Below are 24,861 nucleotides of genomic sequence, written 5' to 3' on the forward strand. Positions count from 1 at the left end.
TGACTCACTCGCACGAGAAAACCTCTGAGGCAAACCTTAACCCTCATGGCTACTTCGCACTTTGCTTTCCTAGCGGGATAATGGATGTTTACTTATCAAGGTTACAACGTGTTGGTTCACGAGTTCGAAACGAATGTGTCACCGTTCACGCCTATAATCGATTCTAAGAGAAAGGTAGAAAAGATGGTAGGAAAAAAAGAAGGAAGGAAATCGGTATCGTTTTCTAAAGAAACTTTACGAGCTGTCTTTCTAACATAAGAAGAACGATCATTCACATCCGGCTTGTTTTTATCCTAAGTTGTTATGTGACTTTTTGTATATATATATATATATATGTTTCTATGAACAAATACTTAACATTTATATATAGTGAGACGAATCTTTAATTCATTTCATTTCTTTCTTTTTATGTGTGATATATTTTTATATAAAAAATCGATCTTATTATACCGATACTTTCAGAGTATGTAGATAAAAAGAGGAAACTTGCATCTTTAAAACTTCCGTTATGAAAATATATTCGTTTAAAATATTTCGATTCATAATAGCAAGAAACACGTAACGAGTAGTAAATAATACGACTCATTCAAAATAAAAAAAAAAAAAAAAAAAAAAAAAGAAAAGAAAAGGAATGAAAAAAACTTGCTTGCGTATACCAGTCGAGTATAAATTCCAAGAATTTATATAACTTACGTCGTCACCTTATTATTTTCTTTTACATTTATCGACATAGAGATATTTTCGGAATTAAGAGTCGTAAAGATTTCGAACGAAGTCCATTATAAAGGACAGATATTTTCTTATTTTTCCTATCGGACTTTTATTAACTTTAACAGTTAATAATATTATTAATTTATTTTAGTTAACGATATATTTATTAACTACGTAATTTATTAAATAGCCGATCAATTTATTCGAAAAATATTTTTCAAAATTCCTGATGTCCGTGCGTTTCTTTCAACTGTGATATATAAATAACTAGGAACGATTGAGAATTTTGTATGATAACTTGAACTGAGTGGGATGAAAAAGATGGGCCCTTTGCTTTTCGTCGAGCTTTTATATACCAACGTGGCCAACCGAGAGATTAATATCAAATAATTTCGGAAAGTTTTCGAATAGTAGTCGGTACGCGTCGCATGATTTATTTCATGGCGACCGACAAATCCTTCACGCCGCTCCAATATGGTGCCATATAACTGCCGCATTAAATAATAATATTTACGAGCAGGCGCTCCACGGCAATAAAGATTAAACAATTGAAATAGGTAGACCGCGGATGCCTTTATCTCCTCGTTCAAAAGCCAAACCGTGTGAATCCACTGGTTTTCTCTCTCTCTCTCTCTCTCTCTCTCTCTTCTTCCTTCTCTCTTTCTCTCTTTATCTGGTATATCCGCGCACATGAACGCAACCGATTAATGCAAGCCGCTATATAATCTATAAATCCCACGTGTTTAATGAATTTTTCGTTAATATCACCAATTCAATCTATAAACGGCGCGTGGATCGCGTTTTGTCGTCGAACGCAGATTTAAATTTATAACTTTATCGGTCCTTTTGACGTATCGCGAAGCATTGACAATTCTTTATTGTTTTTATACGTGCGAATTTGTTAGTTACGAATTGCAGTTAATTCGTAAATATGTAAGATCCGACAAAGTAATTAATATATATATATATATAGATAAGTAGATGCATTTTATGTACATTCGTATAATGAAATTCTATTTTATTACGTTAGATTAAGATTCGTATAATATACCAAAGCAACATCTTTGAAACACGTGTAAGCAGAGGGGGAGGGGGGGGAAAGCGAATGCTGGATATTTGCTATAAAGGCAGAGATTATAGGTCGTTCGAGTTATAACGCGCTTAAAATATTATAGTCGCATACACACACATATACAGTGTTGTTAATTGTAGCACTCGCACGGTTGATATTACTATGCCCACCGACTCGGAAACGACCAAAACAATAAGATCGACCGCAATGCTTGCAGTTTCTACCGCATTGAACTTCCCTCGCTATATTTGTTACGAAAGGTACAATTTTGCGTCCGCAAGGATGGTCAGGATGGTCGACATAACTTACAATTAGGTTGAGCATTTCAGTTTCCTTCTTCCGAGTGCTTTTAAGTTATATCCTCATTTCGAGGATCGAAAAAAAAAAAAATTATAGATACTTTTTCTTCAATCTTTTCGAATTCGACTAGAGGGAAGGATCAATGTTACGTAACTGTATGACTTTTAAAATCAATTACGAAGAGAAACAACGTCGAAATAATGATCGGTGCAGTTAAACAGATGATTAAATCAGAATGCGTTGGTTGGCTGTAGTAAAGAGATAATACTGGTCACAGGTGGTCATTGTGTGTCGAAGGTCTGCTAACAAAATCAGGATCGAAAGCAGCTTGAGCCTTCCTCCTCTATCACTTCTACCTCCACTCTTTTACTCCCTTCGTCTATTCGTTCGTTCGTTCATAGTTCGCGTGTTGCACGTTTTATGCGGGTGGTTCGAAACGGCGAATTTGCAGGGCAATTCGGGCACCTCGTCGAACGGTGTTTAATGTCGGTACGTCGATAATAATTTATTATTACGGGTCGGTGCCGCCACTGTGCGTAATCTGGCTCACGTTTTACAATTTGCCGGCCGGCCTTACCCTCGATTGCCACCCTCGATTTCCCACCCTCCGTCACTTCCCTTCGTCGCCATCCTCCTTTACCACCCTCGTGAACGTTCTCTATCGATGCCACCTCACTCCACTCTCGGTTTTTCGTTCTCCGGCACAACATGGCGGCTACGTCGTACTATACGTGCGAACCCTTTAATTACGCTTTTATCTGATCTATCGCTTAATGATGTTGCGAGAGCATCGATGCTGGCGATCACGATGTTGCTACATAAGCGGTGAGCTTTATCGAAATCAATATGCTCGAATATGGATTCGTGTAAGCGAGTGAATAAATAATTTTTTAAAGAAAGAAATCTTTGACTAGGCATTACGAAAAATCATTTCGACAATTATTTAAAAACGTTCAAGTTAATCTATTCTTCTTGATTATTAAATAAATACATTTAAAAATTTTCTTTTTCATTCATCTTATATAGTAAAAATTAATGAAAAACTTTTTTTTTTTATTATCTCCTTTTATATAATTACAATTCTCTTATTTATTTAATATTTAATTAAAACATTCTTAACATTTTATTTTCATCGCAATTGTTACCTTTGCTTTTCAATTTATACTTTTTACTTTTCTTGAAATTATATTAACTATTTTGTAAGTCAGCTAGGCATTTTTTTTTTATATTAACTTTTTTGTAAAAGTCAGCCTGGCAGCATTCGAACGCAGTGTTTTATAGGAGAAGTAATGTCGATACTTTTTACGAAACGATACTCATACGAACTTAAAGATCTCAAATACGGTATCGCGAATATTGCAAGATGGAAAAAACGCGCGAGACTGTAAAAAGTTTAGTACGGAATAGGTCTTACGGTTCGCGCTCTAGTGGCGATTCCAGCAGGATCTTCGAAAAGTACGTAAAAATGGAGGAACGATTCCATTTGCTAGAATGAAATACTTCCATTTTATCCACTCTGAGAGCTGAGGTGAATATCGAGTATTTGATTAAGAATAAAAAGAGCAAACATTTTGCAATTGTTAAATTATTGTTAGAAAATAATGAAAATCAATGTTCTTCCTTTTTTAGTTTTTCTTTTTATAATCGTATCATACAACATACAATTAATTATAATTTAAAATAATATCGATAAAGCGATTACGAACAAGAAAAGTAAACAAATTCGGATCAATTAATTAATATTTCCTATTAAAAAACGTATCGACGCGATATTCAAAATATAATCTTGGAAGATCGTGTGAGATATCAGAGAGAGAGAGAGAGAGAAAAGAGAAAACAAGGTTTGACGATGTAACGAGGAAAACGAAAATAATTACAATTGCCAGGGTCGGGTCGATCGACTCGATTAATGAATCCGATTACTTCCACTCGTTTTTTACAAGCTGAAACTTTACGATAGTTTTAATTCGCAAACATTCGTGAGTACGTTTAAACAAACTCAAGCTCGTAACGCAAACTTGTAAATGTAAAATTATCGAATGTGTACTTTCTGTAACATTCTACGAATAGGGAAGGAAAGAGAAGGAAAAGTTAGGGCGTGGGATGCTTAAGCGTGACGACGTAAACTCTAAAGGCAGGGATTAATTTACTTTAAATTAGTAACGTACGTCGAGTTTCTCGTAAAAAAAGAAAAAATGCTTCAATGTATAAAACCTTCACGCTCGAAACGTGTTATGCTTTTTCTTCTTCTTCTTCTTCTTCTTCTTCTTCTTTTTCGAGATAAAGGGAAAAAGAGAAAGGGAGAAAGAGATAAAGAGAAACAGAAAGATAGATAGATAGAGAGAGAGAGAGAGAGAGAAAGAGAGAGAGAGAGAGAGAGAGAGAGAGAGAGAGAGAGAGAGAGAGATGAAGAACTGAAAAAAAGAAGAGAGAGAGAATGAAAAATTGTGATTACACGGAAGAAAGTAGTCCGGATTTCATTCTAATAAATTTCACGTGATGTTTGCGATAAAAGCAAATATACATTCATGCACGCGGCGGATAAATTTAGTTAGTTACATTGGCAAAGTTTTTCAATCGATTTAATTCCTCCTACTTTTTTCACGCGTTTTCTTCTTTCCTTCTCTCTCTCTCTCTCTCTCTCTCTCTCTCTCTCTCTCTCGCTCTCGCTCTCTCTTTCTCTCTCTATCTATCTCTCATTTTTCTCAAGCTCTCCGTCGGTTTTTCTCGGCCTCGAGGAGAAAAAGTAGGACGCCTCTCGACGATTTTAATCTGTAGACTTTCGATTTAATCTCTCGGTCCCTTACCTTCCATTCATTAAACGACTTCCATTGGACATTGAATATGCCGAATCTTCCGTGAAATTACATCAATCCGGTCCCGTTTCGACATAACGATGATTCGATATGCTTTTTTTATACTTTATAATGGCTCTCACTGTTCTTCTTCCACTCGTTTATCGTCTCAGATTCCAACTGCCTTTTCTCGGAAATGGTCGTTTCTTTTCTCGAAACGAGTTCTATCATTGATCGTTTCTACAAGAAATCGTACTTCTGGATAGTTTCGTTTTTTCAATTCTAAATGATAAACTCTTCACCATTGTATTATTTCGAGACATATAAGCGTATTCAATCTTCCCAAACAATTGGGAAATCGAAATAACAGATTGATAGTGAAAGCAATTGATATTTTTCAAAACTTATCAATGAAATAATTATCACTGATTTATTTTTAAATCGTATCTTTCTCTTTTCCATTCTCATTTTATGATATTTTTATATTCATATTTATATATATATATATATATATTTTTTTTTTTATTATATATTTTTATCTAATCTCGAATAATTTCATTAGACAATTTACAAAAACTATCAACAGTAATGGTAACATTTCATTGGATCTTTCGTAAAGAAATGTTTCATTTTTATTTTGTCTTGATAGATGTTTCTCGAAGAAACGAATGATTTTTAGGATCGATACTTCACAATTAGCTTTGAAGGCTTGATAGAACTGTACACGCTAAGAGTTAATTCTTCCAAGGATATACGTCACGATTTGGAAAAGAAACGCGTTTCTCTCACTAACCCTTTTCACTATTCTCTTGATCCCTATTTTCTCGTCCTATAACGAGGACAAGTCGTTTCTCGTTAAGGGAAAAGCTTCGGGAAGGTGAAGAAGAAGAAAGAGAAAATGGAGGAAAGGATATATCGCGATGATAGGGAAGAAAGAAAGAAAGAAAGAGAGAATAAGAGAAAGGGGTAGAAAATAGAAGGAATCTTCGTCGAAAGGTTCCTCTTGTTTCACCCTTTTCGTACTTTGTTTCCACTTTTCTTGCTTCTTTCTTCTGGCTCTTTCAACCTACGCTTATGTTGATCCAACCGCATTGTCTACTTTGCAAGTATATTGCGGATCTTTCTTTCTTATCTCTCGCGTTGTGAAAATACCATAGTATAAGGGCCGATCATGAGAATATGTCGATGAGTGGTAGAGCCAAGCGGTAAGTGCCTTTCGATCGACTCCTTCTTTTTTTCTTATTCTCGTCTCTTTATTCTGTTCTTCGCTTGGCGCCAAAGAAACGAGTTTAACTAAGAAGAAACACCTGCTCGGGTACACCGAGAATCCTTTAACGAGAACGATTTTGTTGATTGAAATCTAATGGTCTCCTCCGAAGACTATTATCTTTGAAAGAAAAAGTTTGAACGTTTGTTTGAAGGAAATTGCAAATTTACACCCGTGAATATCTAATAATATATCTAATAAACATATATATATATATTTTACTAAATACAAATTATTGGATCTAAAAACATACGAGTATTCAAACTTTAATTTGCAATAAAAGTGATCCTTCTTTTAGAACTCTAGAACTAGCAAGCAACTTTCGATTTTTTAAAAAAAATTTTATTAAAAAAATTAAACATATAAAAGGGAAAGGGAAAAGAAAAAAAATATATAAGGAAAGGACAAATTAAATCGAATTTAAAAATTTTCGAATGATAATTTTATCAACATAATGGAGGAAGAAGATTTCCTCTTTACTTTTTGTAACTTCTCACGAGATTTTTGGTGATTACGATGACTCTTCTAGATATTCGTAGCACGCCCTGTTCTCCATTATCGTTGCAAGAACACGTTTTTTCGGACCGACCATCGCCGGCATCTTGTACCTTTCACGCCTCCTTCTGGCCCATCGCCTGGCCCACCTATTTCTTGAAGCTTGTGAATATTTCAAACGTTACCGCCAAGCGATAACGATCGATGTGACATTTCGAAGACAGAATAAGTATAAAGAAGGAGACAGAGAGATAGATAGATAGAGAGAGAGAGAGAGAGAGAAAGAGAGAAGCGTCTCTTATTCGCATCGTCAAATATTCTTAGATAGTTACGCACGCATGATTTCAATGAAGCACCGTCTTTCAACGAAACGCTTTGGAATCGATCATCGAAAATTTCCGCTTTCGTTTATCCTGATAACAGAAGCGTAGGAAAACGTGGGAGAAATTTTATCGGACGATGAACGTGACAAGAGTAAGACGAGAGATATCATATCCTATCGTCATTTTTTTTTTCTTTTTTCTTTTTTTTTTAAATATATATCCTCTCGATAAATAAAGATATTAAGAAATTAATAATGTGTTAAGACGTGTCTGAGAGAAACAATGCGACAAATTAGTGGTTTAAAGAATTTCGTTTTGAGGACGAATTAAATTGCAAGTAGTTACGCTAATGGTGCCACTTTCAAGGTCCGACATGAAAAATAGCTTGGTTTTCTTGGCATTGGACAAGCAAAGAATGTAGAAATTTCCTCTGTTATAGCAATTCTACGAAATTCTTTGCGATCTTTCGATTCTTTTGTCGAGGACGTATCTCACCAAAGAAGAATACGAAGAAGAATAAGAAGAAAGCGAAAGAAAGAAAGAGAGAGAGAGAGAGAGATAGAGAGAAAGAGAGAAAGAGAAAGATATATATATATATATATATATAGAGAGAGAGAGAGAGAGAGAGAGAGAAAGATAAGAAAATCTTGCGGTTCCCGGACAAGAGCCCATACCTCGTGAGACCGTAATCGTAATAACTATTCTCCTTCTGTGCTCCACCAGGAACGCCATCCACTCCGCGTAAACACCGACATAAATTTCAGTACCAGTAACCCCCACTTTCCACCCCATCAACCAGCTAACATCGCCGACGGTGCAACCCTCTTTTCTTCTTCTTCTTCTTCTTCTTCTTCTCCTCTTTCTTCTCCTCCTTCTCCTTTCCCTCTTCCTTCTTTTTTCTCTTCTTCTTCCTCACCTCCCTTAGCTCCTAGCCATTCTGTAGCACAGTTAACTGTTACGGACCATCTACCGTTTCTCACCCTCCACTTACAAAGTCGTTCGTTTTTCTCTTCCGAGTGAAACAAACGAAGGAACGAATCGCTGAAATGCTTTTTCCATTTTCTCCCTTCGATTTTCACTCATAACAACGACAATAGTGGAAAATAGTTTGCCATAACATGCGATCTATGATTGATTAATGATTCGTTTATGATCGAAGGGTCTCTCTCTCTCTCTCTCTCTGTGACATATGTGTATGTTTGTAAGAAAGAGAAAAAAAGAGAGAGGAGATATTTGTGAAGAGTTACTTTCACAGACGAAGAGAGAAAGGGAGAAAGAGAGAGAGAGAGGGGAAGAGAGAGAGAGAAAAAGATTTCACCAAGCACTCGCTTCTTCATTCATTTTCCATCGGGGAAAAAAGGGAAGACCGATTCAGTCGAGCTTGGAATCCTTCGATTCCAATGAGAAAAGGCTAACCATTACTCACGACGGCCATTACTTATTACGACAAAAGTCCACGGATACGCGCGTAAATACGTCAGAAAAAGGTTCCTCTATGGTTCTTTTTCAAAAAGGATAGAAACGAGGATTTCTATCCTGTATGAATGAATGAATCATCGATGATGTTTAATGGAAATACTTTTCACGTCGTTGCTGGTTAATTATGGCCAAATAAAAGGAAAAGAAGAAGAAAAAAAAAAGAAAATAAGAAAAAAAAGAAAAAGAAAATTTATAAACGAATGTGCGCCGGATTCATTAGCGAATTCTACACGTTTAAAAAAAGGAATCATACGGTCGTATTTAAAATGAGAAACAAATGAGACAAGGAAAATGTAATATATGTAAGTACGTACGTATATACGCCAGACGTATGTGTATAAATTAAGACTGTATTAGAAAACGTGTAAAAAGGCAAGAGATGTATGCAGAATGGTAGACGTTGAAGAAGGAAAGAAGATTCGAAGAGAGGAGTGAGTTGAAACAGGGCGCCTGGGAGGCTTCATGGTGTATACGGAGCTGAGAACAAACCGGAAAGCCAATTACATTGCATCCAACGTGTGCTTCGGATTAACAGCCTGGGTGTTCGACGATGTATCATGATGTATGATGTGGTGTCGGGTTCCAATCCGTCGGGCATGTATGAAAGCAGGTTCTGTGCTCGATGTAAAATATCGTCGAACTAGCACGTGGTCCAGACTCAAGCGAGAATTTCAACCACGAGATCGAAGATCCCATGGATAGTAATCGTGATCGTCGGTTTAAGTTTCGGCTCCTCTCTTGCTTCGATCCTTCTACCCTTTTCGTTCTTTATCGTAAAATCGATGACTCGAGAATCGATTGCATTTGTTCATAACTTTATCGGTCTTCGTATCTATTGATAGGTTTCTTCATCGATCAACGATAAAAAATTATGCTATTTCATTATAGATCAATTTTGTAGGATCAAAAAGACCGAATAAGAGATTAAGATTTTCTTAAGAGAATAGTATATCTCGACGAGTAATATTTATTAATATCAAGTATATGAGAAAAACATAGCGTGGAAAGATTTGATAGAAGGGAACTCTCTGCATTATAACGAGATTTGAACCGCAATTATCCTATTTGATATTCAGCCTCCGAACGCGTAGATATCCACCGATTTTGATTTACGTTTAGAGATCATCGATGAGCCGTAGACTGTACGGCGAGCTAAGGGATAAGAGAATAACGATATACGAAACTAAAGCCCCGAACCCAAAGCGGATTTAGGAAAGGTACCTCCGGAGATACCTACTCGATGAGGATTAGGAAGTGATTTGCAGTCGATTCCCGATAGCGATGGAAACACGAAAGCCAGAATTTATCGCGATCGGAGGTAGTTCTCGAGAGTCATGAAGCTTCGAGGGTCGTTATCTCGCGCATGCACTTGCTACGCACGAACCATCAGTTTTCGTCGACGGCTTAAGTACGTGTCCTCCGTTCGGCTCGTGCATCGGTTATGTGCATCGTTGTACTTGCGTACGAGCCAAGAATTCAGGCCGTTGTCAGTTTATACATAAATATATCTAATACATTCGGGACATTATCTTTTATCAATTATTTTTGCTCGAATATCATTTAGACGTAATGTACGTTTATTTTTAGATATAATTATCCTTTGAGATTAAAGATAATTTGATAAACCTCAGAAAAAAGAAAAAGCACAAATTATTTATTAACAGAGTACAAACGAATCTTTCATTCCTTTAAATTTTTCAATGTAATTCATTAATGAATTTTTTACGAACAACCGATCTCAATGAAGCAAGTAAACTATTAATTTGTAATTCGACGTAATGGCTGTTGCGTATTTATCATGGGCAAACATTTCTAACAAGTTTAATGAGATGAATCGATCGTTAGATCTGGAATAATAAAATTTGTTGAGCCGTACATCGAGTGGATAAGCGTAAGGGGAAACTTTAATAAACCCTGCAATCGGTCGCTCTTTTATGCGTCGAATCGATAATGCGCATCAATAATTAGAATGCTCAATGTTCCGTACTGATAAACCGAACGTGCAAGATAGACGTGGAAATGTTAATTAATAAAGCATAGTCAGAATGTATTTAACGTTCGCGTATTACACGTTGACAATGCCAATTGAGAAATGAAAAAAGGAAGATAATGAAAAATGTTTTTATTACATTTTTTAATTCGTGCCAATTGTATATTTGGAAAATACTCTTTGGATTTCAGGAATAGTTAGTAAATTCTGAAGAACCTTCAAAATGGAACAGAGGTCAATGTTTATTTTTTCACACGCGTCTCTCCATGTAACAGGAAACTAACATGTCGAAAATATAAGAGACGGGAAGAGAGAGAGAGAGAGAGAGAGAGAGAGAGAGTGGAGAAGTGAGAGAGGAAGAGAAAGAAAGACAGGAATAGAGAGACAAAGGGAGAAAGAGAAGGAGAGAGAGAGTGAGAGAGAAAGAGAGAGAGAAGGATGAGTTCTTTTAAGTGAGGTACATAGATAACGAAGTAAGACAGTACTTAGAAGCATTTCGTTCCTGGTGAGTGCAAGTGCATGCACGGTGTTTGCACGTTACCTGCACCGCAACGATTATGGCGACTCATTAGCCACGTTGTTAAATCATAGTAATCATCTGAAAGAATAATAAAGAGAGAGTAAGAAAATGAAAGAGAGAGAGAGAGAGAGAGAGAGAGAAAGTGAGAAAGAGTAAAGGACATTTCTTCGGAGATATATAGTAAAAAGAAACGACGTGCAGATGGAGTGCGAGTAAGAGAAAGAGAGTAAGAGAGAGAGAGAGAGAGAGAGAAAGAAGGAGAAATAGAAATAAAGAAAGAAAGAGATAGGGAGAAATAGAAAAAATAGATACAGCTAAGTATAAATACATAAAATCGAGGCTAGTTATTAACATAAATCTAGTTATGTTAATAAACTATGTTATTAACATAACTAGTAGACTTTCGAAAGGCGAGTAAAAAATGTTATATTTGGCTCGGGGTTCTATATCTAACTATAGATCTTGGTTTTATATATATATATATATATATATATATATATATATATATATATGTATATATGTATGTATATACATGGCAATAAAATAAAACATATAAATAAAACGGAAGAATAAATGAATAAAAATGTACAAATACATAATTGAATTAAAAATGATAATAGAGATATTATAGAATAATAATAGAATAAAAATAGCACAGGATGAATAGATAGTATAGGTAAATATGAATTAATAAAGATTTATGTTTTATTTTTTATATTTTATAAAGAAAGAGAGAGAGAGAGAGAGAGAGAGAGAGAGAGAGAGAGAGAGAGAGAGAGAGAGAGAGAGAGAGAAAGAGAGAAAGGAAAAGATAGAGGATCTATCTCGGTCCAGTAGAGAGAAATTCCCGACTCACCGATAGAGAAAGAAAGAGATTGAGGGTGGTGTAATAGGCAAGAAGAGGATAGTAAAGCGAGCGTGCCCGAACGTACCCGACTAAATACGAATGTAGCCGAAGAGACTCGCGACAGTCATTCGCGCTACTCAATGGTTTCAGTACCGAGCCGCTGCGGGTCAGGACTCGATGTGGTTCTGTTATAGGAGAGGTGTGTTTACGCGTTTTTTATTTCGAGCCGGCATACCGCGTTTCAATAAAGTCCTGTCATGAGTGAAAATCATCGAGAATAGTATTTACATCGGAAAACCAACGAAACTCATAAATTTTTTCCTTTATTGAGCTCATAATTTTTTATTATCGTAGTCATCGTTTTCGATCGATCGATTGACGTCTACTTTCGATATAAATCGATCGTAACGCATGCTCGCGAATGCCGACGGTAAACGTACGCGGTACGAAATCCGCTGATAGAAGACTAAAAATGGACGGGCTATGTCGTTTTGTTGACCCAGTGACATTCCCGGCGGATTTTTTTATTTTTAGATAAGCTGACATTAGATAAGATTTTTCTTTTATTTTTCTTTAGTTTTTCCTTTCTTTTATTTTCTTTCATTTTTACTTTATCACTCTCAAAGGACATTTCTACAAATTAACGAAAACGAATAACGGTAATCCTACGTGTACGCACGTGACACCGCTCTCACGGTGATAGTTTTATCAAGACGCGTGAAATCGAATCGAAAAATCGATTTATACCGAAAGGATATCCAGAGTTTTCGATTTGAACTTATCTTCAGAGCTTTCCAAGGATTGTCTTGTGAATTTATTAGTGTTAAAAATCGGCTTCATTGATTCGAGTGCGAGGATCCACCATTTCTACTCGATAATTATTAGTTATTCTTGTGACCGAGTCTAAAGGTTCTTTGATAAAAACACGACGATGCTTGTATCATTGGTTTAACCTAAACCTAGAAGATATTACGTAATTTGGAAATATTTTACTTCAGAAAGAAGAAAATACTAATTGAACGCATTACTTCAAACAATAATTCTTCAGCACTGCCAACGGAACAGAAAAATTTTACCGAGTTTTCATCATTATACTGCCATCATCGAGCGTATCGTCTCGAATTTTCTACCATTAATTTATACACACACACACATACACACACAAAAACATATATATATATATATATGAATATATATGTGTATATATATATATATATATATATATGCGAATTTTTCCGGTAGCACATAAAGCTAGAAAAAGGATTATACAATTTTTTGAAATTCAACTTGAAGTTTTGTCAAAAAGTGTTAAAGGATCAAAGTTTTATCATTATCTTTTAAAAGAATATTTCCTTTACCGAGAATCCTTTTGGGATTCGATCCCTCTGGAAGGGTCGAAAAGAAGGAAAAAGAGAGAAAAAGAAGACGAAATATAAGAAGAAAGTGAGAATGTCCAGAACGCAATGCTGCGACGGCAGCGAACGTGTTTCTGGACGAATGAACGAAGGAGGGAAGAGAGAAAACGAAAGGAAGGTTCGTGGTTGCAATTAGTAATGCCCTTTCGAAACTGTCCCATGTTTATGGAATGCTAGCACTCAGGAAGCATAAGAAGAGTATAGACAAGGAAGAGTAGACAAGGAAGATAGAAAAAACTAAAGGAAACGTGTTCTTTTTTTGTTATTTTGTGAATTGTGAACGAGAGAAAAAGAGAAAGAAGGAAGGAGGTATAGAAAGAGAGAGAGAGAAAGAGAGAGAGAGAGAGAGAGAGAGAAAGAAGGAGGGAAGAGTGAAAGAGGTAACAAGAAGAGAAAAGAGAAAAAAATGTGGTGGAGGTGCCGGTGGAACTTTGCTAGCATCGCATCGACGATGCAATCCGCGACGAATGGTAGCAGCACTACAACCACGACCACAGTTTTGTTGGTCCTGGGAGTGGCCTCGGTCTACTCGCAGGTCGACGTATCTGATCTGGATAAGCCCGGTAAGTTGTGAGCCTAGTTATCAGAGTGGTATTTATGCGACACCCTATTTGCTTTTATTGCCGGACACCAAATTCTAAACCCCTAGTGAACTTTACCTATTCCAATCGAATTTTTTTTTTTTTCTTTCTTTCTTTGTTGTTTTTTTTTCTTTTTTTTTTGTTGGTAGCCTTAAGCTTTCTATTATTAGTATTGATTTTTTTTTCTTTTTTTTTTTCTTTTTTTTTTCTATGTTATTTCATCGATAACACAGAAATACAGAGAATTTTCATAAAGGGTTTGTCGCACGATTTAGTACGTTATCAATGATATTTATTTTACAAGTAATATTATTGGTTAAAAAAAAAAAAAAAAAAAAAAAAAAAAAAAAGAAATATTCCCTTAAGATCAGAAAATGAGCACTCGCGTATAAATATATATGTATATATATGTCACGCGTATAAATAGATATATATGTATATATATCACGAATGGGAAAATTTTCCATTTCTACATCATGTCGCTTTCGAGACTCGCGTAAACAGCAAACATTACGCGGAATATTGATTTTGATATGGTTAACGCTTTTACGACGTAATTAGTCGTCCTTTATTTGCATAAATGAATCGTCTAATTTCGTCGGTATATGTGGCTTTTACTTCCTTCTATCTATTAATTATGATTACTCTTATTTATTTTGTTTCATTCGTTATGTTTCACATTAATTTCGTCGTTTTTCAATGATCTATGAAAATATATTATCCAGTTAAATTTAATTGATGAAAGATATAAAAAAATTTGTTTGTATGAATATTCATCATGCATTAGATAGATTTATAGAAAGGGAGAGAGAGAGAGGGGGGGGGATTAGGAGACATATGGTACACTTAGAACGAGATAGAACGAATATTTGAAATTCAATTAATTCGCATTAACAGTATATATATATTTATATGCTCATAAATTTGTGTATGTGTGTGTGTGTGTGTATGTGTATGTATGTATCGACTAAGTGATTAATATAGGCATTTTGAATAATGACAAATAATATCAATCACTATAATAAATATCAGCGATAAGATCGTGTCTTTTTATAGTTTTCTCTAATATATTTATTATAATGTCCAATTTTGTTTATCATTATTCATAATGTCTGTATTAATTACTCAGTTCATAACATTCATATGTATATATATATATATATGAACACACATGTAGGTATATAGATATGTAATATAATATAAATATTAACAAGGAATAGTAATAATATCTGTACGGACAAATAAATTTCTGATTAGCTGGCAATGTATTAATTACCGCAATAACTTTATTCTCTTCGGTTTTTAAGTGTTATTTTTATTTAGACGAAAGAATGCAAATATTTATTAAAACGATGTGTGAAGGAGTCGCGTGTTTTTAATTGCCCGGCACATAGGGGCGGAATCTTTAGTTAATTGAAAATTTGATAAAGAAGTTACGGTTTAGGTTCTCGTTTTATCAGCAAGCCAACCAACCAAATTAGTAGGCTTGACGAGCGGCGAAGAACAAAGAATAATGGGTTGGAACGATCAAAATATCAAGGATTCTTTTCGTTCTCCGGAACCCAAAGCTAAATTAATTTCGTGACTCCTCCTTTAACGGAGAACGAAACGATCGAAATAACATTAACTACTCGTAAATTTTTATATTCACAGGATTGTCATTATCCGTGTGTCGATCTGTGAAATTAATTACCTCTTACGTGGCTTTTACGTAAGAATAACTATCAACGGGATTTCATTATTTTAACTTCGTCATAGAATACTTGATGCCAAAAGAAAATTATAGAGTTAAAAACAATATCTTATTATACCGATCGTTTGTTCTTCTTTTTTTTTATTTTTTCTTTTTGAATTTTTTAAATCTCTCGCGAACAAGATTATTATGTAGCATGTCAGTGTAAATCATTTTAATTCTCTTATAATTAACTTAACTTCGTTTAACAGAACGAGTTTTTGAAAGAAAATAAATGAACGATAGAAATGGCTCGTGCTACCTCTCGTTTATTTCCTCGAGTGGGCATAATAAAGTAGCACTTTCGAGAATGCTAATGATACTTACTAGCACATATCGTATAAGTTTTTTTTTCTTTTTTCTTTTTTTACGTAAATAACTAATATAACTTAAAGTGTGTTCCGTTCGCGAACGACTAAATTAAAGAGGCCGATCGATTCTAACGGAGACACATAAAAGCATGGGCTCTAAAGGGGGACAGAATGACGACCAAACTAGTTTAATTAAACCTCGGCGCTAAACCCACTTGAATTTATCGTCGTACAATAAAAAAGATATGTCTTATTGGTAGAAAGTTAGGGACAAAATGTGTGGTTGAAAAATTCGATCGTCAAAGATTTATTTTATGGATTATATCTTGTTCGGATTATACCTTAACCATTAACAATTAATTTATATTAAAAAATATATCTATTAAATTACATTTAATTGATTATAAAATTATGAAAATCTCATATATACGATCGTATAATTTCATTCGTAATATAAGCTTTTTTGATATTCTTAATTCAACGATTTATATTAACTTTGATAAACATATACTAATCAGCAATAACATCTTTGCAAGCTCATGGAAAATGATAATACGCAAAAATTCACAAGAATTAATAAGACCATATTGGAAAAATTGAAAAGTTAAATGAATTTTCGGGAGGTGGGGGTGGAGAAAGTGGGAGGGAGACTCAATCGATTGGTACATATACGCACATACGCACACACTTATTCAGATACATACATACACCCGTTCGCAAACATTTTCCGTGGGAAATTAATACGCTCATTGGGCGGTTTCTACCACGGTTAATTACAATTGCAATTAAATGGTTGCGTTACAAAAAGTATCGCGGCGTGTGATCAAATTTCATAGATGAGGTATTCACGAATACTTTCTTTGTTATGTTCCAACAGGTGAGTTTAATCAATAAAATAAAAAAAAAAAAATAAAGTTTGTTACTCGTATTTTCAATTAAATTATTTAACATCGTTGGAACTTCTTTGTATATCCTTTTGATCTATCTCTTCATTAACAATCTCCTTTTTTTCTTCCTGTATTTGATATTCTTCTAAAATGAGATGTAATATTTCTCTCGTGTCGTATTAAATGATAATGTAGCCATTAAATTTTTATAACGACGTATGCTGTTAGTCTTGAGTACCGTTACGATTCGTGTTAGTTACGAAATGACGTTGTGGCGAGAACGTCGATTTCAAATACGTTACTTATAGATATAAACTTTGTCTTACGATTAAAGTTAACGAATACGTCTCTAATTATATAGAATTTTTTATTCTTAATTTCGTGAATAGTCAGGCTTCATAAAATTATACAGAAAAATATTTACAAAAATATTGTGAATCATTAACGAATATAAGCTATTACATACGTACAGATTTAATATCACGAAAGCTTCTTTTCTTAAGCTCCAAAATATTCGTCATTATTATTTTTGCGATTTATTTATAAAAAGTTTTATTCACTTGGCTTTCAATGTATTAATGTTTGTGCATAATTGCATTGATATAGTTTAAAAAATCTTAACGGAGTGTAATTCTTTCGTGCGATTAAAACGTTATACATTCTGTTATTATTACGTTCGAATTTTTATGTTTTGTCAACGTAAATACATTTATTACATAACGTTAAGCCTATTATAAAGAAATTTTATTCGAATTTTCAAATGAAATTTCAAAAGTGATTTTTATTACAAAAGTTATAGAAATATATAATATAATCTGTTTAAATATAACGGAAGTAATATAAATAATAAAATAATTGTAATTAATAATAATTCTTAATGATGATAAATTATAAAAAATTACAATTAAAGTTTATTAAAATCGTTCAAATAAAATATGATTTTTATAAAGAAGATATTAAGAATCGATTGTCTTTAGCAATTAATAGTGTTTATCTTTGCGTTTACGTTTTTTAAAAGTGACAAAGTTATTTTTTAAATAGTACAGTCAATTTTTCTTCTTATTTATATGAACAGTAATGAAATATTTTTCATTTATTTTTCACGTTGTTCTTTCTTCTTTGATAATTACAGATCTTTTTGGAGATTTATCACTTACATTTACATTTAACATGTACATATGTGTACGTGTACCATATAGCCAGTATAGGAGTTTCGCAGTCGACGATTTTACCGCACTTGACGCGAATGCTCACAGTGGTAATTAATTTTTTGCGTGAGACTCAGAGCGAAGCGTTGGACGATGGAAGGACGGAATGATCACGAAATCGTTCTAATGGCCAACCATTTGTCATTCTTTGCGGAACGAAAGGAAAGGCTTCGTCGCATTCATTTTCACTCATTGGTGAGAGATCGTTGAATGAAGACTTCTTGCATCTTGTAAGAGGAAGATAATACCAATAAAAAAAAAAAAAAACGAATTTTTAATTCATAAGTTAAAAACAATTATATTAGATAGGATCGAAATTAATTTAATACAAGGATTTGTTTATTAAAAATATTTATTACGTTAAATTTTCGAAAAAATTTAATTAAAATCCTATGATTTTTATCACTTTTCAAACGTATTTAATATTCATTAATTATAGAATAAGATCAATGAGATTGACATTTTTTTGTTTTTTTTTTCGAAAATCATCCGTAATAGAGTATTTTTAAAAAACGAACATTTATCAAATGGAATTAGTTCGTTCGAAGATGTAAGGAAAGATGTTTCGTTTAATCTAAACGATGTTCTTAAATTTTACGATTGCTATTCTTACTACGTGAATATTCTCGTTCAATAATATATCCTTCCAACTCTAGCAAACAGTCCCACGTTGCGTATTATCATATATCGTATACTATATATGTACATACATATATGCATATAGTGTGCTTTACATAGCGGGACGGAGCATTATAGAGTGGCTACCGATACGAACCACTCGAATTACGTATTTCTCATGAGCATGTATACGTGTGACGACTATAATACAGAATATCGTACCCTCGGGTCTTATTCTGCAAAACTACGATATTCCAAACGTATAAGGATTCATTTTGATGTATCAAACATTTTAAACCACGAATCACGATATTATTTCTTATGTCTTTTAATTGGAATAGAAATATTTAGTTCTTTTTCGAATATCATGCCTGAAAAAAAAAGAAAAAAAAAAAAAAAAAGAAAAAGAAAAAAGAAACTTATTGAATTGTTATTTTAATAATGATCCTAAAGAAAGGATTCACGATTCAATTAAGAAATAAAAATTCTTTCTTAGCATTATCATTCATTCCTTTCGAAGAAATCTACGAAGTACTAGAAGCTATTTCGCGTAAAGTGATTATGACGTTTAATCTTGTTTGGGAAGTACTTGGAAAGTGAAACATCACTTTGAGAAAGAGTTGTTATCAAAAGGCTAAACTCCAAGCTCACTTTCTTTTTCGTTGATCAACTATCATAAGTATGACGAAAGAAAGAGAAGATATCCAACGTTAATGCGTTAAGCTATTAAAAGGAGATTCTCTTGCCTTGTAAAGAGAAGGAAGATCAAGGGAAGAAGAGAGAGAGAGAGAGAGAGAGAGAGAGAGAGAGATAAGAAAGTAATACTTTACTATGGTGATGTCGTTAAATCAGTTGTTAACGTGTGAACGAACTGATTTAATATCTACGTATTTTTAAAGAAGGATTTAGTCGGCTATGTCGTTGTAATTATGGGAGGACTTTGCCACATAGATCTCATCGTAATATACATCGTAAAGGATTCTTTCTAACTGCTGCTAGAAAGTATTTCCTGTACTTTTCCTAATTTTCTTTTCAATACAGAAATACATTTTCATCGATTCTTTCATATAAATAAAGTCATAATAATCGTATTATTCGTTTCTTCGAATCTTATTTACTTTTAATGATTTTTTCCAATTACAATCATTCGTATGCTCGTAAAGACGAACATTCAAAGAAATACAATGGAGTTTTCTCTATTTTTAGCAAGCAACTAATTTAACCATTTTCCGATACAAAAGAGAAAGAGAGATAGATAGATAGATAGATAGATAGATAGATAGAGAGAGAGAGAGAGAGAGAGAGAGAGAGACAGAGAAAGTAAACATGTTTCTTCATTGAAAACGCTCGTTGAAATTGGTGGGCTTGTGCGTCTCGTTCGTTAGAGACAGAACGAGAAAGAGAGATAGATAGATAGATAGATAGAGAGAGAGAGAGAGAGAGAGAGAGAGAGAGAGAGAGAGAGAGAGAGAGAGAGAGAGAGGGAGAGAGGGAGACAGACAGATACGATGGAAATTTCGCAACATTTGGCTAATTCGTCTGTAAAGCATCGAACCTCCTCGTCGTATCCGCGGTATGGCGCTAACGAGTCTACAAACGAGCCGGTGCCGGTACCGGAAGAGAAACGGCACAGTGGATACTCGAGTTCGAACGACTCGCCGTTGAAATGGCTCCCGGCTGCTCGTCGTAACAATATCCGAAACAGGTTGCTGGTACCTGCACACGTAACGTAGCTTACCACAGATTACCAGTAATCCCTCGGGTTCTGCTACCAGTTACACGCTTTCAACGAGACATAGAACTTTAGCTGCGTACTACTGACCCCTCCGGCTGAATCTCCTTCACCCCCTTCCTTCATCCTTCCTTCTTCACGCATATACTTTATACATATATGTATGAAATATCATCTAAACTTCTTTCACACCTTTGGAACGAACGAAACCCATTGAGAATAGTATCAAAATATCTATCTAACGATCAACGAATTTAAACGTAGATCGATTATAAAACTCCATTCAGCTCATTCTGTGTTCTTCCTTCTTTTCCTTTTTTTTTCTTTTTTTTTTTTCTTCTTTTTTCTCCCCTTTCTTTACTTCCTATTTTCGATTTCCTAAAAGCGTGTGTGCGCGCGCCTTTTAACGAGACGTTGTAACGTAAAGTTGGAGAAAGTGTGGGTTAATCTCGTAAATGGTACGAGCTGTTTTTATTAACAGGATCGAGGTGTTCGTGAGGGAGAAGAAAAAAAAAGCAAAAGAAAAAGAGAAAAAACATGCTAGAAGGTATACACAACACATATATACAAAGACGAATAGAGTCAGAGCGACGTTCCTTCCTAAGCATTCGCAAAAACGTCGCGCGAAGAAAAGATTTGCCGTATGATGGATGGAATCGCTTCCTTTTTGCTTCTTTTTCTTTCCTTTTTTCTTTTTTCTTTCTTCTTTTTTTTCTTTTTTTTTCCTTCTTCCTTTTTAGCGAGACGCGCACGTTATCTCTCTCGCCTGCGTCGGGTAAAATAATTTGACATCTGACATCGATTAATTTACGGCTAGGACAAAGTAGCCTTTGACGCGCGACGGTCAAGAATCCTCGTTAATCCGTGTCAACGGGATTAAACGCGAGTATACGAGGGGTGTTGGGTTGGTTGGGAGAAAGTGGGAGAGAGAATGAGAGAGAGAGAGAAAGAGGCAAGAGTGAAGGGCAGTATCACGAGATGAAAAAGGAAGATAGAGGGTAACGAGAAAAATGCACGATGCTAGGGGAAAACGGCGTTCCGAGGATAGTGACACTGTCTGTCGGTTTTTTCTACGTCCTACAAACTCTCCTATCATTTTCTTTTCCTTTTTTCTCTTTCTATCTTTCGTTCCTTCTTATTTTTCTTCATCTTTTGTTGTCTCTCTTTCTCTGTATTTTTCTTTCTCCTTACATTTTCACTTATTTGTCAGAATAATGTTTTCTAATGAAAACTTTTCTTCGTCTTATAAAGAAAGTACCTCTCTTTCTCTCTCTCTCTCTCTCTCTCTCTTTCTTTATCGTTTAAAGGTAATGCCAATCGATTGTTAGGAACTCTCTTTGGATGATTTAAGTATCTCCATAGCAGGTGCGAAAGATATTTGAGAGATAAAGCTTAAAAGAAATTGAACAATAGCCGCAGTTATCGAGAGTTTAGTAAAGTTCGCAAGTACCGATTTTTCCATCCTTCTTTTTGATTTAACGTAAGTTCACTAAAACTTATCGATCTAGGACATGGCCTTTGTTTATGATCTTAATTGTTAAAACTTGGATGTGACGTTCGGAGTAAACTCCTTTCGAAATTTTCTACTTTGAAATTGGATATTCTAGAAAAACTTTTGACTCGACGAAAAGGTAAAAGATTGAATGAAGATTAATAGAAAAATTGAAGTACAACTAGGAACATCGTCATTAGAAATTCTTTCGGGAATTTTTTTAATTAATTTTATCTCCTTCTTTTATCAACTTTTCATACAATGAAATTGTAAAGAAAAAAAAAAAAAAAAAGAAAAAAAAACGTGAAGAATAGTTTAGAATGTTTTCTGTGCTTCGATTAGAAAAAAGATATTATCGATGATAACGTCAACATTGTTTTATTCATGTTAAGTAACGTTGGATACTATGATCATATTAACTTTGGAATTTCATTCTCACAAGATTACGTATCATGTTTTTTTCCCGAACAGTCGATTCGCTATACCATAGTATATGATAAATCTATACATATATATAGATACATCGATTGTCGCGCTTATATGCTAATTGTCTACCGCTACTAATTGGAGGATCCGTTCAGTGTGTTAATTATCTAAGCGATGTGGCTCTCTGCGTATACGATCCATCTGGTTGCATGGCCATGATTTCAAACATTTTCAGAGAATGCACATCGGTATTTATGCAATCAAAGTGATATCGAACATTCTGTATTTTCTACTGTATTCCATTGTGTTATATTATTTTTCATAGTTCTTTTATATATATTTATTTTCTACCTTTAAATTATATATAAATGTGAATCTGTGAAATTATTATTCCATCAAAAAGAAAAAAAAAAATTATTTACACTTTACAACGTAACAATATTATCGAATATTTATACGTATAATGTATTATACGAATAAATATTAATATAAAACTCGAGATTAGCATATAATGACTTTTTATACTTATTTTACGATATATCATTTCTCATATAATGATTATTAAATATAAATTAACTGGTTAAAAAGCAATACGTTGCTTTAATATCATGTTCCCTGATAATATACGTTTTTCCAAGTGAATATGACTTTTATATATATATTAAAGCAAATTGATTGAATAACTATAATATACGTTAAAAGTTTACGTACGTACTAATATGACCTTTTCGTTAGGTACTTTGATAGCGAGATTAAAGTGCTCGTATAGTAACGATTCGCTTTGACCTCTTTTTCGCGAAGTCCAATATTCCTTTAATTACAAGATAAAAAAAGTCTCGTGTAGGGAAAAATTGAAGTAAAAAGTTGATTACATCTATCAATCGAATCTCATAAAATTGACAAGTAAAATATTTTAGTTTGATCAAAACTTTTTAATTAACAATCCTTATGCACTTTTCAGTTTGAATAGCTTTAAATAGGCATCTAACGTAATAATAATATAAATATAATGTAAATAACAGAAAGACTTTTTTCGATTTATTTAATACTATTATTTATTTAACAAAGGAATGATCAGTTTGCGTGTCCATACACAATGAAAAATGGAAATTCTTTTCAACGTATGTTGAACAGAAAATGTTCAACCTGTTTGAATAAAAATGATCTTACGAACGAACCTCACGAGTTCCTATTTCGATGGAAAAGTTTGCCTTTGTATCAGAACTTTAGCTTCAATCTGCAGAAAATCAAATAAAATTGTAGATTTCTTAGGTCTGAACATCTGAAGAAATGATTCAGTTTGGTATCCTTCGCCGAAAATGAGAAGACGTAAACTCGTGATGGGAGTGTGTTAGATACAGAATGATAGAGAGTGAAAGAGAGGGGGAGAGAGAGAGAGAGAGAGGAAAGGGATGGGGATAGGATTGCTCTTAAAGAGCCATTGTGCTCGGCGCTCTCACATGTTTAGATTTTTATAGAGACTTACCGGATAATCCCCAGTGCAAATCCCTTTTCATCGTGGAAATACTCGCATAGATCGTAAATGCCGAGCCGGCCCTTAAACCGAATTCCAATTTTTAGATAGAAACTTGATGAAACGAAGCCTCGGGAGACGAGCTCCGATGCTTCTTCAAATTTTTCTATTCGATCGAGTCTTTAGGGTGAAATAAAACGTAGTTTTTATTTGTGGTAAGATCGTATTCTCGATTCATGATAACATCAAAGATAATAATATTACAAAATTTCAATTATTATTTGAACTTGTTCGAAATCGATTTGCAATTGATTGATATTAAGGATGCAAAAGGACATTGGAGAATATATAGAATTTTATTTATATGAAAATTGAGAACTTTTATGAGAGTCTAAGATGTTTTTATGTGTTTTGAAGGGAAAGAGCTTAGCCTGGATGAGAATAAGAAAGAGGAAGATAGATAGAGAAAGAAAGAGAAAAAGAGAGAGAGAGAGAAATGTCTCCGACGCGTTGTTCAACTTGACGTCCTTGAAATGACAAATAGGAAGGCTCGAAATATGGTTTGATATCGCACAGTAATCCTAGCTCGCGTTTCCCATGGGTGTGACAGTCACGTTAGTTAATGGTAGAGCGTCGTTGAGTATCCGTTATTCGATCTTATGCGAGAAACTCGTGGGACGACATGTTATACCATGACCACTCTGACGAGTTTTACACGTTGTTAGTCGGTGCTATGACCCAATTTTCCAATGTCATAAGTCGACATTAAATATCCTTTCGCGTTCCATAAAAAGCCGATCTTTTCTTTATTGATCGAAATGCAATTGACCTTTTTATTAGAGAGAAATTTTTTTTTTCAACGTTTTATTTATCATTCGATTGATTACGATTAATATTCAGTTTTACAGTTAAACAGGTAAAATAACGATATTCCATATATTTTCTTGTTGATAATAAAATAAAATAAACGTTCTCTCGTTATTTTCTTCTACGCTCGTAACAATAAATATGGATAAAGTCTCCCCCTATTTTCTTCTTTTTCTTATCGATGCAATGAATAATTAATGCTACGATCTTGATATTTATAAAATCTCGTAAGAGGCAATAGATATTCTTGTTATTTACATGCAAGTAGTATATCTCTTGAATATGTTAAAAATTGTAAGGAAATAGTAAAATCTAAGCG

General features: G+C 34.1%; 1 protein-coding gene across 1 annotated transcript in view; it reads left to right on the forward strand.

Moving 5' to 3' along the window:
* Window positions 1–11,948: 11,948 nt before the first annotated feature.
* LOC124949049 (hemicentin-1) overlaps window positions 11,949–24,861 on the forward strand; it is a 96,795-nt gene continuing 83,882 nt past the window's right edge. Inside the window, exon 1 of the mRNA XM_047493553.1 lies at window positions 11,949–13,777. Within this exon, the coding sequence (XP_047349509.1) occupies window positions 13,621–13,777 (157 nt within the window). The 5' untranslated portion in view covers window positions 11,949–13,620. The remainder of the gene's footprint in view (window positions 13,778–24,861) is intronic.

The sequence above is a fragment of the Vespa velutina genome, chromosome 5 (assembly GCF_912470025.1).
Source record: "Vespa velutina chromosome 5, iVesVel2.1, whole genome shotgun sequence".
Taxonomy (NCBI): domain Eukaryota; kingdom Metazoa; phylum Arthropoda; class Insecta; order Hymenoptera; family Vespidae; genus Vespa; species Vespa velutina.